The sequence below is a fragment of the Octodon degus genome, unplaced genomic scaffold (genome assembly GCF_000260255.1).
Source record: "Octodon degus isolate 3935 unplaced genomic scaffold, OctDeg1.0 scaffold00004, whole genome shotgun sequence".
NCBI classification, from domain to species: domain Eukaryota; kingdom Metazoa; phylum Chordata; class Mammalia; order Rodentia; family Octodontidae; genus Octodon; species Octodon degus.
This window is the reverse complement of record NW_004524580.1, coordinates 32,803,929-32,820,077: the sequence shown is the minus strand read 5'-3', so window position 1 is coordinate 32,820,077 and position 16,149 is coordinate 32,803,929. Positions and strand designations below refer to the sequence as shown.

At 57.6% G+C, this 16,149-nt stretch overlaps 1 protein-coding gene across 2 annotated transcripts in view; it reads left to right on the top strand.

The window, feature by feature from the left end:
- Nucleotides 1–16,149, top strand: part of Appl2 (adaptor protein, phosphotyrosine interacting with PH domain and leucine zipper 2) — a 38,999-nt gene that overhangs the window by 12,238 nt on the left and 10,612 nt on the right. For both annotated transcript variants that reach the window (XM_023717066.1, XM_004623857.2), the window contains exons 3-14: nt 2,147–2,206; nt 2,365–2,436; nt 5,372–5,459; nt 8,580–8,621; nt 8,737–8,795; nt 9,944–10,090; nt 13,205–13,287; nt 13,670–13,828; nt 14,844–15,032; nt 15,596–15,638; nt 15,728–15,784; nt 15,862–15,950. In XM_023717066.1, the coding sequence (XP_023572834.1) occupies nt 2,147–2,206; nt 2,365–2,436; nt 5,372–5,459; nt 8,580–8,621; nt 8,737–8,795; nt 9,944–10,090; nt 13,205–13,287; nt 13,670–13,828; nt 14,844–15,032; nt 15,596–15,638; nt 15,728–15,784; nt 15,862–15,950 (1,088 nt within the window). The remainder of the gene's footprint in view (nt 1–2,146; nt 2,207–2,364; nt 2,437–5,371; nt 5,460–8,579; nt 8,622–8,736; nt 8,796–9,943; nt 10,091–13,204; nt 13,288–13,669; nt 13,829–14,843; nt 15,033–15,595; nt 15,639–15,727; nt 15,785–15,861; nt 15,951–16,149) is intronic.

Below are 16,149 nucleotides of genomic sequence, written 5' to 3'. Positions count from 1 at the left end.
TGACTGTCGGGCAAATGTGAGCCCGTGTGAAGGTGCCGCGCACCATGTCCAGTGCACGGAAGACGGTGCTAGCAGCTGGCTGCGTCTCTATGGTTACCTAATTCACTGGCTCTTTCCTGCAGCTCCGGCTCTGCAGGTGCCGGCAGCGAGACCTGTGTAGCTTCCGTCCCCACTCCTCCCTGGGCGTGGGCCATGGACCAGCGCTGCGCCCAGGCTGGGAACCTTGTGTCCCAGAGGAAGTGTGAGAGTACAGCGAATCCAGCTCCCAGGCCTGCCTGTCACGGCCTTCCTCCTGGGTGGGTGACAGGCCTCTTGGAAGTGGGTTCTTGTGTGATCAACTCAGGGTGATCACCGCCACCGAGGGAACCCGAGTTGCCTTCGTGGCTGCCGAGAGATGCGGCATTTGCAGGGGGCAGGTCCAGGGGAAGCACGGCACATGGCCATTGTGGAAGGTAGCCGTTGCATGTCGCTCGTGCTGAGGGCCATCCATGTGGACAGTGTCCTGGGCAGCATTCCCATGACATGGGGCACACTGGCCAGCAAGCACTGAAGAGTTGAGGTGGCCCGCGGGCCTCACTGGGTGTCCAGGTCGGGGGTCATCATAGCTTATAGCCAGATGTCCCTTCGTACCTAGTGTGGTCACAGCAGGATCTTTGGGTGCTCATGGGATTTCAGTTAGAGCTTTCCTGCCAGAAGGGCAGCCGGGTCGGATGCGGGTTGCAGCTCTTCCTCCCTGCTGCCCGCCCACCACGCCGAGAGCCGCTCTCCTTGCCCGGCCGCCCTGTCCCACATCGGAGCCCACTGACTGGGCTGAGTGCTCCAAAAGCCTTGACCCAACATAAACCTCTCCTCCTGTAAGCTGCGGGGCTGGGGCATTGTGTGTCAGCAGTGAGGAAGCGACAGGACTCTTCTTCGAGTTGACACTTCCCAGGTCTGTAAAGGCTGGGTGTGCAGATATGGGGGTGACATTTTCAGATAAGGGAACGAGTGAATTAGAATAGAAAGTGTTCCTTGTGCCTAAGGAACCAAAGCTGAGGAACAGCCTCTTGGGGTGGGGTGGCCGAGCTGTGGCGCTTGGGACCTTCGGGCCCTGTGCTGGCCTCTCACTTTCCCCTACAAGTCCCTCTGGGAGGTGGCCTGCTCGTCATTTCCGTTGCATTTTTGCTGCAGCTACAGCAGTGAATAGCTGGGGCCGAGGCCGTGGGACATGCCAGCACTTTCCAGAGAGCGTGAGGACCAGTGTGGTGCACAGGCCTTAGTTTTCTAATCTCAGCACATCCCAGAGTGCAGAGTCTAGGGTCCCAGTCCCTGTCACTCCCGGCTGCGTGGCCTTAGTGGGCAGCCCCACTGCACGTGCCTCAGCTTCTTCATCTGAAAGCCGAATGAGCACTCAGAACCGTGCTCCTGGTGTCAGCTGTGGTCAGAGCAATGTGGTGGCAGACATGGCCTAGGGCTGCATCCTGGCATGGAGGCCACAGTGGAGGACAGACCCTGCTCCTACTGGTGCTGCTCACACGGGATAAGGGGCTCAGCGATACCGCAGAGGAACACTGCCCTGCACAGCGGCTACGTGGCCCTGTAGAAGGACACGGGCGTGGCAGGCCACGGCACCCTCTTAGCTCTGTGTTTCATCACCCTCATTTGGGATGATTTCATTGGGACAGTTGTGAACTTGGAATTTAGATGCTCTCGTACCTCCTGCAGGCTGTTCACTCGTCTGTTCTTTTGTTCATTCATTCATCCGTGCAGCCGTTGGCTGCACCCCGTCTGTGCCAGGCCTCTGTGTGTGCCCGCCGTGTCAAGGACATGCTGTGGTTTGTTACCGTGCTGCCTTCCTGGCCTCAGGCCAGGGCTGCTCAGCTGTGAAGGACGAGGCCAGAGCAGAGGGGACCCCAGGGCCTGCGCTGACCTCCTTCTGTGGTGCCTGCTTCTGGGGGCATCGGAGGGAGAGAGGTGGTTCCACTGTGGCCCGTGGAGTGGCCATGCTGTGAGATGGCTTTAACCCTCTGCTGTCTCAATCTCATTCTAAATGATGCCTGGACATGATGCTCTTTCAACTCACGGGCACGCACACGTAGGGGGACGCTCTGAGATGACCCTTTTCCATGACAAACGTTGCTTGCCTTTGTGTCTCTTCTCCCTGTAGAATGAAATGTGCCTGGCTACCCAGCAGCTTTCCAGGCAGCTGCTGGCATACGAGAAGCAGGTAAGGGTGGCCCTGCGGTGTGAGGCCGACTCCCCCCCCCCGGGTGGGCGCAGGCCGCTGGCTTGGGGAGGGCGACATGGGTGCCGGGGCTGGTGGCCAGTCTGGGGCAGAACTCCTGCATTCAGGTCACACCTGGCTCTTTTGTCCTTCGCTCTTAGAATTTTGCCCTTGGCAAAGGCGACGAAGAAGTCATTTCGACACTCCACTACTTCTCCAAGGTGGTGGACGAGGTAAGAGCAACCTGGGAAGTGTCTGCCTGCCTCCTGCTGGTGTCGGCCCGCTCATTGCCAGAGTGAAATATCTGCGCTGTCTTGAGTTGTCATTGCTGTGCCCAGCTCCTGACCTGATGGGACCCTGAGTGGGGTCTGAGAGGAAAGGCTTTCCAAAGTGAGGTTTCTAGGACCCCAGGGTCCTAGGCAGGCAAGTGCATACCCCGGGGTGGCTTTAGGAAGTTCCTTAGCAAAAATGGCATTCCTCTCAGCGCCGAGGCTGGGTGTCTGTAGGGCCTTGCACCCCAAAGGCTCTAGGCCTCACCCGGCTTGTGGTGGCTCTACGGTGCCGTGGCACCCCAGTCTCTGACTCTGACTTCACTGACTTCTTACTTCTGTCTGTCTTTCCTGTGATGAGAGCTCCTGACACTGATTTATGGCCACTCCGAAAATCCGGGGTGACCTGACTTTGCAGCCCTTTATTCCATTCTCGAAGACCTGTTTCAAAGCACCCACACATTCTTGGGAGGCCTCCTCTTGGGGGTCATGGTCCCACCCCCTGGCAGGGTTTGGTAACAGTGGTTCTTATAGCTGTATTGTGTAATTCATGCGAGACACTGGGAAAACCACGATTGCTACAGGAAACGTGTGCACATCCTAATATAAAAATCATGAGAACTCAAGTAGTGCCGGCGCCTGGCAGAACACTGCAGAATTAGGCAGGTAGATGTGTCCCGTTTCCAAGGAGTCTGCGGTGTGTACTTAGATTGGAAACACAGGCACCACTCGGCCGTCCTGCTAGTGCACAGGGTGAGGCGCTGATATTTGTATAAAGTTATGCTTCTGTGTTTTCATTCATTCAGCGAATAGTTCAGCAGTCTGTCACTCATTCAACAAACATGTGACCCGCTGCTATCAGTCAGACCCTGGGGTGGAGCTAGAAGAACAGAGAAGTCTCCGGCTTTTACTGAGCTCTGGCCCACATCCCACTGAGCAGGGCAAGGGGGCCAGCTGTTGCCTGCCACTCTGGCTGTGCTCACACTTGGCTTGCATGGTCCCCCATGTTGACACCACCCCAGTACTGCCTACCACAAGGGAGCCTGAAAGTTAAGGGCTCAGCCCCTCAAGACCGCCCAGCTCGGGGTGCCGGTTCGGGGGCCCCCATGCTTCTGACTGTGTGGGGTGGATTGGCGCTCACCACACCCTGCACAGATGCCAGGGGGCCAGGGTTCTTGGCCTGAGCTGGTGGTGACCAGTGTGTGCCCTGACACCCCCCAGAACTGCTGCGGAGGGCACCCCCATCCTCTAGGAGGTCCCAGGGTATCATAAGCTCCGTGCCAGGAACTGGCATCAGATGCCAGGTAGGGGGACAGAAGGTGCCCTGTGACCCTGCTGCTAGGAAGTGGCAGGGTTGGGATTCAGGTGCGCACTTTCCCGTGGGTCAGTATCCACCCACTGCCTGGCTCTGGGAAGTGTGTGCTGGCATGGACAGAGGATGAGGAAGAGAGAAGGAATCACACGCTGCTGGGCGGCGGGAGGAGGCTCCTCAGCAGTGAGTACCCAAGAGCCTGGGTGGGCTCCTCCCGCGCTGGTCTTGGAGAGTCAGGAAGGGTGGCCACTGGACAGAGCCCATCGCTGGGCTGCCCTCCTGTCTGCACTCGTGATCAGGACTTCTGGACAGTGAAGATGCCCCACAGGGAAGCGCTTATTCCACTGAGCAATCTCCCCAGCCCCGAGATGGCCCACAGGCCTAGACCTAGAGGAAGGAAAGGAGCCCTGGACCAGGCCACAAAATCTCCAAGACGCATACTTCAACTCCAGGATTAAAGGATGAAACAACAAAAGTAGAGATCGATGTGGCTCGTGTTTGTGGACTGAGATCGTCCCTGGAGTCCCGGAGAGCTCTGGGTGCCAGGTCCCCAAAGCAAGGGCTCTGTGGGGGCGCTTTTTGGTGCAGACCTGAGTGGTAGTCCTTACCACCTCTGCTGACAGAGGGCGTTCGGGGTGTGTGCCCGGCTGTGCTCTGTTCTGCCTGCGTGCTCAGGGCAGCCGTGCAGGGAAGCCGGCCCAGCCCAGTCCCTCTGGAGCAGCAGCCCCCCAGCAGGGGCAGACAGAAGCCCTGGGTCCTAGGGAGGAGACTGGAAGGAAATGGCCAGCACCGAGGTTTGCCCTGGAGGAAGCGCGTGGCCCAGGGAAGCCACCTGGTCCGCTGTATCGTGGTATCTTCACCTGGAGACAGGGGCAGCAGCAGGAAAGCCTGGGCACCCACTGTCAGCCCTGAGCACAGAGCTGCACACAGTAGTGGTGGTGGACTCGTGACCATCCCTCAGGAGCTGCGAGGGAGGCTGCGGGGAAGGACGACTCTGGGCAGGGGCAGCTGCTGGGAACAGGTGGCTAAGAGATGCCATGGGTGCACTTCACGTGCCTGCAGCTGGAAGCCTGTGGCTCTTCTGGCTTTTTTTTTTTTTTTTTTTTTTTCTTTCTTCTTTCCTTCCTTCCTTCCTTCCTTCCTTCCTTCCTTCCTTCCTTCCTTCCATTTCTTTCTTTTTCACTTTCTCTGTCTCTGTCTCTCTCTGTCTCTCTGTCTCTGTCTCTGACTCTGACTCTCTTTCTCTCGTTTAAAACTTTCATGCAGAACTACATTTCCAACTTTTAAAATTTTTTATTTAGAGACAGGGTTTTGATAAGTTGCCAAGTTGCCCAGGCTAACATCCAACTTCCGGGCCTGCTGCCTGAGCCTCCAGAGTGCTGGCTCACAGGTGTGTCCCCACCCAGCCTCATCTCATGCTCGGCACCTCTGCCTGCTGTCCTTTGCCTGTCTGAGGGTCTCTTCACTCGGGAAGCCTAACGGAGCTGTTTGACCACAGCAGGCGCTTTTGGTAGCCCTCAGTGCCGCCGTGAAGCCACGTCTGTGGTCACACGCGCACCTGGCCTCAGGAAAGTTCTTTTCTTTCAGCTTAATGCGCTCCACACAGAGCTGGCCAAGCAGCTGGCAGACACCATGGTGCTGCCCGTCATCCAGTTCCGGGAGAAGGACCTCACAGGTAAGCAGTGGCGCCGCTGCCTCTCCTTGCACTGAGCGACTGCTGCTGCAGGTGCCCTGCTCACTGGGGGCCCTGAGAGGCCCCCTCAGCTCAGCAGACAGCCCCCCGGCCATACACAGGAGGTTGCAGGCAGATGAGAAGACGGACACAGTGGAGCTCTGTCCTGTCCTGTGGGGCTGCAGGCGCAGGTGTGCACGGGTGGGGTGAGCAGGAAGGCGGCTGCTTTTGGGCCAGGAGCCAGGAAGGCTTCCTGCAGGAGGCAGCCTTCAGGCTTGGCGTGGTGTGTGCACACCTGCCGGACCAGGGGGCAGGAGGAATGGGGGGAGGGTTAGAGGTGAGGGATGGTGGCAGGCATGCTGTCCTCAGGGACAGTGTGTGCTCTGGAAAACACGAGGCCTGATGACACATGCCACCCTCCTCCCTCGGATCCCTGCCCCACCTCGCACACTTAGCCTGCTGTTCTTGCTGCTGTCTGCAGCACTTGGCAGTTTCTATCAAATAAAAGCCCCATGCTATGTCCTCACCCACCTTGTTCACCAAATCTGCCTCTGTGTGACTTCTGGCTTCTCCCTAAGCCAAAATGACTACAAAAGCAGACATTCCAAACCATTCAGGACATCAGGGCAGCCAGGACAGCACAGCTAAAGACCCTGGGGAGAGAGGAGGCCAGAGCTGCTGCAGACACGGCAAGGTCGTGGGCTGGATGTGTGTGAAGCGAGAGGAGGATTCGTAATGCTGTCTTTCACTGTAATGAAATGTTTAAATTTAAGCAGTCACTGTGTTTCCCACTCCACCTCCCATGGCGGTGGCTTGGCAGGGAGGCCGGGTGGCTACGAGCGAGGTCTGTGCAGGGACTCAGTTCTTCAGCTAAAATAGAACTTCAGATTAGTTTTGTACTCCTTGAAAGCCAAAGTAATCAAAGAATGAATATTAAGAAAATAATAATAATAAAACTCGTAATCTTGAGAAAATGTTAGAAAAGGAAACCCAGATCTTAGTCCTGTGCTTTCCTGGTTTATGAAAAGTGCTCATTACCTTGAGAGTAAAGACTGTATTTGAAGGGCCGGCCTGATAGCTCAACAGATTAAAGTGCCAGCTTAGGCAATGCAGCGGCTGGGGTTCAATCCCCGGCGTGCTATGCTGGCCCTACCCGCAGGGCACGCTGAGACATCGATTGAGACTAGGTATGTTGGCCCACACCTGTAATCCCAGCACTTAGGAGGCTAAAAAACAGGAGAATCACTATGAGTCTGACCTACGTAGTGAGACCCTGCAGACCCTGTAGACCCTGTAGACCCTGTCCTAAATATAGGAAAAAAAAATTGTATTTGAAACCGAGCATGGTGGCGCACCAGCTCTTGGGAGGCTGAGGCAGGAGATCACCACAAGTTTGAGGCCCGCCCGAGCTACACAGTGAGACCCTGTCTCAAAAATAATCCCCCCAAAACAAGCTACATTTGAAGAGCACTCGAGAAAAATATTACTGACTGCAGGAGCCTTCGCTCCAGCCCTAGAAGACCTGTTCAGCACTGGGCTTCCACACAGCAGAGCTGCAGTATGCTGAGGGCTCTCACGGAAGCCAGAGGTTCCTGCGGGCTGGGGCTCGGCTGGTGGCAGCGCCCTACCAGCCAGGCGACAGTGAGCACGGAGTCCCCCTGTGCTGGGCAGAAGGGGCGCTTCTCCCTGTGCTCGCTCACTGGTGACGTGGAGTCTGTCTCAGCTACTTTTTCCTCATTGCTGACAGAAAATACCCTACACCCAAAATCAAGGAAGGAAAGGTTTATTTAGCTCACAGTTGTGGAGATTTCAGTCGGTACTTGGCTGGCTTCAGGGCAGAGTGGCACAGGGAAGGGGGCAGCCATTCATGGTGGGGGAAAACAGCAAGCGCAAAGGGAGGAGCTGCAACTGTGGCCTCCTCCCCACTTACATTTGTATGCACATGGTCTGCCCCAGGGCCGGGTGTAGCACTCACACCCATAATCCCAGCACTGGATCAAGAATTAGGGGCCGGGGAGATGGCTCAGTGGAATTGGCACTTCCCTGGCAAGCGCAAGGGCCCGAGTTCAATTCCTGGTTCCACAAAAAAAAAAAAGAATCAAGACCTCTAGAAGTCCTCTCCATGACTGCAGGAGGCTTTGGGAGGACAGCTAGACACAACCCTAACAGAGCCCAACCCCGCCAAGTGCCCCCCGTGCTGCCACCTAGTCCCACCTGGAGTTTAACCCTGTGCTTGTGGAAAGATTCTCTCTACACAGTCTGTGAGCTGTGGGGGTCATTTTCAGAGCAAAACAACCCCCAGTCCTGCAGGGCCAGGTGAGTGTGTAGCCAGGCGGCTGGCACACGCCTGGCACTGGACACATAGTGACCAAGGCTGTCATCAGTCTATTGTGACCTGACATCACTCACTGTCCAGATCTTTTTGTTTCTTTTCTTTTTTTCTCTTTCTTTTCTTTTTGAGACAGGGTTTCCCTGTAGAGTTCAAGATAATTTTGAATTTCCCAGGTAGCCCACGCTTGCCCGGAACTCCACATGATCCTCCTGACTCAGCCTCCTGAGTGCTGGGGCTACAGGCGTGTTCCACCACACCCAGCCTATTGTTTTTAATCTCAGGCCTTTATTGCTCTCTGTCACCCTGTTGTCTTGGGTTTATTAGGCCGTCATTAGGCCCCATGGGTGTCGCACCCTTGTTGGGTAATAGTTATCTGTGTCGGCTTGTTGCATGCAGACCATGCCGGGTTGCATCGCAGGTGGTTGTCAGCCCAGTTCCTGCATTCCTGTCCCCTTGGTCTGGTCCTGATTCCATTCCCAGGACAGATGGTTACGATCCATCCTTTGTGTCAGGGCAGAAGACTCAGAGCTGATGTTTATCTCCAGGTTGGTCGTTGCTGCAGACCTGGCCACCACATGTCTGCCTGCGTCCCCTTGGTACCAGCTCCTCAGAGTGGAAGGGGCACTGGGCATGGGTGAGGGCAGGAGCTGGGCCACCAGGCCAGGCCTGGCAGAGAGGGCTGGAGTGGCCCCGGGGTATGGGCTGTGCGTGCTTACTGACTCAGAAGGTAGAGCGGGGCTGATAGGATTTATTTTTCTTTGCTCTCAGCTGTTTTCTTCTCTCTTGTGCAGAAATAAGCACTCTGAAGGATCTCTTTGGACTTGCCAGCAACGGTAGGGCTCCCGCCCCGTCCCAGGCTTGGTGTCCAGGTCGGGTCCCCAGTGGGGAGGGAACACTGAAGGGAGGTCCTCGCCTGTCCCTTCCCGGCCTCCCTCTTCTTATTTTTAGACCATGACCTCGCGATGGCCAAATACAGCAGGCTTTCCAAAAAGAAGGAGAACGAGAAGGTGAGCAGCCTGCAGGCCCTGTTCGGACTCTGCCCTCTTGGGGCTCCCTGGCACAGGGACTGCCTTGCGTTGCTTTCTTTGTCTCTTAATCTTCTCTTACATGGGCTGGGGAGATGGTTCAGTAGAATAAGCGCTTTCCTGGCAAGCACAAGGGCCTGAATTCAATCCCTGGTTCCACGAAAAAAAAAAAAAAAATTCTTCTCTTACAATTATTCTGCATGCCAAAGAGGCCCTCGCTTCTCTACCCTGACTTTCCAGCCTGCTTTGTTGAAGGCAAATCTAGAGCAGGTGGCATTCCACAGGGACCATCCATCTGCCTGGTGCTCTGTGCCCAGGGTCCACTCTGATTCTTCAGCCCCTGATTTCTGGGTGTTTGTCTGCGATAGAGAAAGCAAACGACCCCATGCATAGATCTTTTATTTCTGTTCGTTGACTTGGGTACAGCCATCTCCTTAGAATGCAGGCTTGTGGATGAACCATGTGTGCGTGGCTGCCAGGGGTTCTCCAAAGCAGTGTCACACTGTCACAGCCTCCAGAAAGCTGTCAACTTCCCCTGTGTGCAACATTGTAGATTCAGAGCTGCTGTTGCTCTGGGATTTTGGATTTTCAGTCTGCACTTTCTTTAAATTTGTGATGGAGGGCAGAGGAGATAGCTCAGTGAAATAAGTGCTTGCATGGCAAGTGCAAAGTCCTGAGTTTGATTCTTGGTACCACCAAAAAGAAAAAAAGAAATTTCAGAGGGAAGCCAGGTGTGGTGGTGCACACCTATAATCCCAGCACTCCAGAGGCTGATGCAGGAGGATTGTTGTAAGTTTGAGGCCAATCTGGGTGACACAGTGAGCTCAAGGCCTGCCTCAACTGCATAATCACAGTGGGTCTCAAGAAAAAAGAAAGAAAAAATAAGCAAATAGATTTAAGATGGAACTCTATATAAGTATTACTGTGTTACAAAAATTCTTTTTTTTTTTTTTTTTTCCGGAACTGGGGATTGAACTCAGGCACTTGCCAGGGAAGCGCTTATTCTACTGAGCCATCCCCCCTGCCCCACAAAAATTCTGTAATGAGTATCCGAACGACAGTCAAGTCGCGTGCTCCTACAGAACTGCCCCAAGCAGGCAGCCTGACGTTTGCCCTCCGCTCTGCACCAGGTGAAGGCCGAGGTGCGGAAGGACGTGGCGGCTGCGCGGCGCAAGCAGCACCTGTCGGCGCTGCAGTACTACTGCGCCCTCAACGCGCTGCAGTACCGGAAGCGGATGGCTATGATGGAGCCCATGATCGGCTTCGCCCAGGGGCAGGTAGGGCGGAGACGCTCGGCACCGGCAGGAACCGAAGCGCAGTCACAGAGCCAGCCAGACGCTGCCTGGGCTTCAGCGCTCCGGGCAGCCTCCAGCCGCACCATCTCGGCCAGCTGTTCGAGGCCAGGTGCTCTACAAGTGTCGGCCATATCCCAGACTTTCTTTGGGAGGAAGTGGGCTGGCCCTTCTCTGATCCAATTAAAAGCTGCGCCTGAGAGCCGTCCAGATAGCTCAGCGGACTAAAGCGCTTGCTTAGGCAGAGCGCAGCGGCCGGGGTTCAATCCCCAGCATGCCATCCTGACCCCGCGCCAGGTGTGCGCTGAGATAGTGACTGAGACTGGGCGTGGTGACACACTCCTGTAATCCTAGCACCTGGGAGGCTGAAAAAAAGCTGAATCACTACAAGTCAGATCTAGGTAGTGAGACCCTGTAGACCCTGTCCTACATACAGAAAAAGAAGAGGCTGAGCCTGATCCGGAGTTCCCAGGCTGGGAGACTGGCCTATGCCCCAGGCTGTGCATTGCTGTACTGACCGTGTGGCCAGGCCCACCCTTAGGGGCTGCTGTCTGTCCATGTGTCCCCAAGTGTCTGGGCTCTTGAGCCCTGGGCAGTGCCACTTCCTCCATCGCATTCCAGAGTAAAGGAGGCGCGAGCTGCAGGGGGGACTGCACTGCCAGGGAATGGCAGGTACAGGGCCTGGCTCCAGAACCGCACATTGGCCCATAAGAAAGGGACCTGGAACCACCTCTCACTGGACGATTGAAGGACAGAAAGGGGTGTGAGGAGGGACAATGTTGATCAAATAGAATCGCCACGTTTTGAAGCCCGCGTAACAGCATCTTTTATCACAGTGAAACACGTCTGTTTCAAAAGGAGCATGTGCCTTCCGTCAGGGAAGAAGGATGCAGAGAGGTCCTCAAGCATCCACACCCCACTGTCCGAATGTGGGGTGCTTGGTTCACGGGAGCTGGCTGCTGTCAGCTGGTGCCTGGGAGGGGATGTGTAAAGGGAGCAGTGTGGCCCTTCTGAGTCACTGAGGGAAGCCTGATTGAGCCCTGGGGGCTGGGCAGCATCCTCATGGTAGGCACCCGGGGCAGGTACTGGCTGGGCTCTGGCTGGGCTCCTTTCTCTTTAGGTAACAACGCATGGCACCCAGATCCAAGCACTCGTGGCTTTGCTGTGGAGCAGTGCTGTCTTTGGTTAAGGCTCCCGCTGTGCGCCTTCTGTGGGCTGGGCCGACAGTCCCTGCCTCCAGCCCTGCCAGGGAGGGTGCAGGACTTAGTGTCCCAGAAGCACGAAGGCTGCAGTGGAGCAGCGGTCCCAGAGCGTGCTGGGGGAGGGGAAGCCCTCACAGGCCCAGGCACAGCTTTGCGGCCAGCTGGCTCTGGCTTGTGGCCAAGTGCTGTGCCCCTTGTCCCAGCCCAGGCTTTTCAAGGGAGTGTAGTGCAGGACCCATACTGCACCCTCTTTGCTGGGTGGCTAGCACATCTACTTGGAGGAATGAGGGTCCACGTTCCATTTTTCCTGTAAAAAGTGTCCGGCTTTCAGGACTAGGACCACTTAGGCCCTTCCCTGTGTTTAAATCCTGCTGGAAACCACAGCCCTTTGCTTAGGGAGGGTTGCCAAACATCTTGAGTCTCAGGGATGGTGCTGAGGTGTATGCTCCCTTCTTCCCCAGCCCTTGGGAGTTGGGGTGTCCAGGGCCCCCACCCTTCTCAGAGGGTGGAGACCGACTCAGGCTGCTCCACACCACCAGCCCAGAGCGGCACAGTGACCCCGCCCGCCCTCTCTGCTCATCAGACAGGTTTGCGCTGCATCAGGACTCAGCCCTGATGCCTGCTCGCCATGGCCTGGTAATAAATTTGTCCAGGCTTGGAGCGCATACTCACGAGCTGGGTGTCACCCCGACAGGTCAGCACTACGTGGTACACACAGAAGGGGGCACCTCACCATCCTTGGTCAGAGTTCTCTAGGGATCAGGGGAGCCCCTGCCGAGGAGCTTCCAGAGTTGGAGAAGCCCCAAGCCAGCGGTGCAGGACACTAGAGAAGATGACAGGGAGGGAGCCAGCAGCTCAGGCCTAAAGCTGATGAGCCTTTGACACTCGAAAGCACAGGGACTCAGAGTGGCATGGGCAGCACTGATCTGTGTGACTCAGATGCCCGGCAGGACTTGCCCTGCGTGGCTTCCTTTCCCGTGGTATCTGCGAGCGCTGGCATCCACACTTTGTCAAGGTGTCAGGGGAGAAGGGAGGAAGCCAGAGCCCTGCTGCTGATGGCACGTGCCCTTCAGGTGAGGCCCACATGTATGTCACCTGCCCCGGGGTGAACTTCCAGTTCCAGGCAGGGCCTGCAGCAGCATGTGAGAGTCCTTGTGAGCATCCACCCTGTGTCGCGGCCTCCCACCACCAGGCATGTCACATGCACCATTGCCAACGTCCTGCCCAAGTTTTCTGAAGCTGCGGCCACAGAACTCAAGGCTGAGCTTTTCTGAGTGGTGCCCAGAAGTGTTAGTGTTTCCCTCTTCCCGTGTGCTATCATGCAGAGGGCCAGGCTTCCAGGCTTTCTGAGACGCAAGTGTCTTCCATTTTCAAACTGTGTGGTCCCCAAGTGTCCAGGAGGCCACTGTCCCCTGGCAGAGAAAGTATCCATCGCAGCACCCTGGGAGCAGCAGGGGCCTTTCCTTCCTGCACATGGTCCCCTTGTGCTCCTGTGCCCTGGGAAGAGGCTTTCCGAGGATATTAGCCCAGCATCTCCCTGTGGCGAGAAGCATCTCAGACCACCCTAGTCCTGTGCATGGCTTGAGTGTGCTGTGTCACAGGGTGGCCATGGGCAGGGACATCCTGTGTGAGCACCACACTCTGCCTGTGCTAGGCAGGAAGTCAGTACTCAGCACTCACGTAGAGCTGCTGCTGGTCATTTCCAGAACCACTGTAGCTCCAGGCCCAGATCCCACAGAAGGGCTCTTGCGTTGGCCTTTCAGCAACACAGCTGCGTCCCCTGGTCCTTGGGACTTGGCGAGTCCCCCCTGCTCTGTGTAGTAGCTCTGTAGAGAGCTGCTGGGCCACATTTAGGGAACCCTTGGGGTGATTTCAGGACTCTACCATTGTCTTTCAGATTAACTTCTTTAAGAAGGGAGCAGAAATGTTTTCAAGAAGTATGGACAGCTTCCTCGGCACTGGGGCGGACATGGTTCAAAGGTAACTCAGCTGCGCTGTGTGCCTGCTGCCCGCCCTGCTGAATCTGGGCCCCACGGTGTGATCCTTACCGAGGCCTGGTGGCCCATGCCTGCCATCCCAGCACTCAGGGCTGAGGCAGGAGGAGGTTTGAGGCCAGTGCTGGGACTGCAGTGGGCAGCAGCACACCGTGCAGTGGTATCCTTGGAGCAAGCGCTACGGGCACTGCACAGCTAGGTCCTGTGACCTCTGAGGTTGGGCGCCTGAGCGGGACCATGCAGAGCCCAGAGCCCCAGCCGTAGGGCAGGCAGGCAGCCTGGAGTGCAGTGAGGCCCCTGCCACCTGCTTCTTGGCAGTGCAGAGCTGGCCAGGGTCGAGTGACTGACCAGTCACTGTCCGTCTGAAGCATCCAGGTGGAGCTGGAAGCGGAAGCAGAGAAGATGCGCATGTCCCAGCAGGAGCTGCTCTCTGTGGACGAGTCCGTGTATACCCCAGACTTGGACGTGGCTGCCCCTGAGATCAACCGGAACCTCATCCAGAAGGCTGGCTACCTGAACCTGAGAAAGTATGTACAGTGCCTGTCCCAGCTCTGTTTTTAGGAAGTGACCCCCCATTTCCCCCTAGGCCCCAGGGTGCACAGGGACACTGGGGAGAACAGGAACCCCAGCCCGCACCCAGCCCCTGGGCCTCCTGACTAGGCTCAGGGAGTCAGTCCCACACCAAGGCTCCAAGCTGCCTCCCCTGGTGGCACTTGCAGCTGCCGTCCTCTGGGCCCTTTGAGTTATTGTCCACAGGGCTCAGCAAGCCCGGACCATCAAGGCTGGGAAGCCTCAGGCCCACCCAGCTGGCGTTGGGCTTTGATCCTGCAGGGAGTGGGCAGACTGGAGTCTGGGAGCAGAGACGCGATACCAGGTGTGCAGGGTCATCGGGCTCCTATGCCAGGCCGAGCCTGGGTTTTTCACTCCAGCCATGACCCCTGCTTCTGACAGTTTGGTCGCAAAGCACCAACAAGGTTATCCTGGCGGGGCCGAAGCCTTCCAGCGCCAGCTGTTGCCATTTTTAGGAATTTCCGGGGCAGTGAGGACACCCCTCACCTGGCACACAGTTCCTTCTCAGCTTTACCAGATTCAGCAGCTGTGTCTGCTGTCCATCCCCGCCCCCCCCCCCCAACGGAAGCTCTTCCCCTCGGGCAGAGCTGAGCCCGGGGCTTGCAGAGCTCATAGGCAAACGTCCTCATAAAAAATCTGCAGATCCTAAGGTGTGCTGAGCTCCTCCTGCCTTGCTCCCAGAGGCCCCGTTAGCTGAGAGTGGCCTCCCGGCAGCACAGCCCAGCTAGCAGGGGCCCTGGGACAGGGGTCATGGGGCGTCTGTGGGCTGAGGGGGTGCGGGCCTACTCTACCCGCGTGCTTGGCATTGCCGGGGGCTGGCGCTGCCAGTGGGAGCGGAGCCCACGGTCTCCTGGAGCAGCGGCGACTGGCTCTGTGGAAAGCCGCCCTTGCTTCTGAACTCCGGGCGGTGGCGGGCGGAGGCTCCTGCGCTTCCCTCCGGGTGCTGAGGGCCCTGCCGCTCCTTTCCCGCAGCAAAACAGGGCTGGTGAGCACCAGCTGGGAGCGGCTCTACTTCTTCACCCAGGGCGGGAACCTGCTGTGCCAGCCCCGGGGCGCTGTGGCCGGCGGGCTCATCCAGGACCTGGACAACTGCTCCGTGATGGCAGTGGACTGCGAGGACCGGCGCTACTGCTTCCAGATCACGGCTCCCGACGGGAAATCGTAAGCCACAGGACGGCCACGCTGGGCCTGGGACCTTGGTGGTCCTCTGTTCATGGGGCCCCTGAGGGGCAAGCCCAGCGAGGGTCTCGTTCAGGGAGCCTACCTTTGGAGGAGAGGGGCCTGCGTGTCCTGGGGACACGGGGGGGGGTCGCCCTCCCAGCTGGCAGGGGCTGTGGTTCTTGCCCCGTCCAGAGGTCCTAGTAGCCGTTCCCTGCACTTCCGGCTCTAGTCGCAGGGTCCTCACCTGGAGACAGGGATGAGATCTGTGCTTCTCCTGCGCCATCCCTAAGAGGAATTAAGGATGGAGCAGAGGCCCTCCCAGAGCTGAGGCAGTGACACCGCTGTCACCATCACCCGCCTGGGCCTGGTCTCTGTCTATGGACTTCCCGGTGCTTGGAAACACTGCCAAGTCCTGGATGTGGTTAGAGGCCAGCAGGGCCACAGGACTTGGTCCCTGCTAGTGGTCAGACTTGAGCTCAGAGGGCAGCGCGTGGGCTTCCCGCTTATGTTGGAGGGGACGGCTGTCCGAGAGTGCAGCCCTGACTGGACTTGCTTTGTTCCAGGGGGATAATCCTCCAGGCAGAGAGCAGGAAGGAGAATGAGGAGGTAACTAGCTGCGCCCCACTTTTGCACCTGACCTCCTGTGCGTGCGTGCGGTGGCGGCTCTGGACTCAGGGCTTCTCTCCCCTCTGCAGTGGATCTGCACCATCAACAACATCTCCAGGCAGATCTACCTGACTGACGACCCTGAGGTAATGAGCAGCCCCCATGGCCCGGCCTCCCCTGTGCCCTGCCTGGCGCACTGAGCAGCGTCGCCCGTGGGTTCCAGGCCGTGGCCATCCGGCTGAACCAAACGGCACTGCAGGCAGTGACTCCCATTACGAGCCTGGGGAAAAAACAGGAGAGCTCCAGCCCCAGGTAACTGCAGGAGGGTGCGAGCGGGCAGCTACATGGAATGGGGAGCCGAGGGAGGCGTGGGCGGCCGTGTGGGGCAGGCTGTGGGCAGCCGAGGGAGGCGTGGGAGGCATGGGCGGCCTTGTGGCTATGGGGAGCAGAGGGAGGCGTAGGCGGCCTCGTGGGGCAGGCTGTGGGCAGCCGAGGGAGGCGTGGGCGGCCT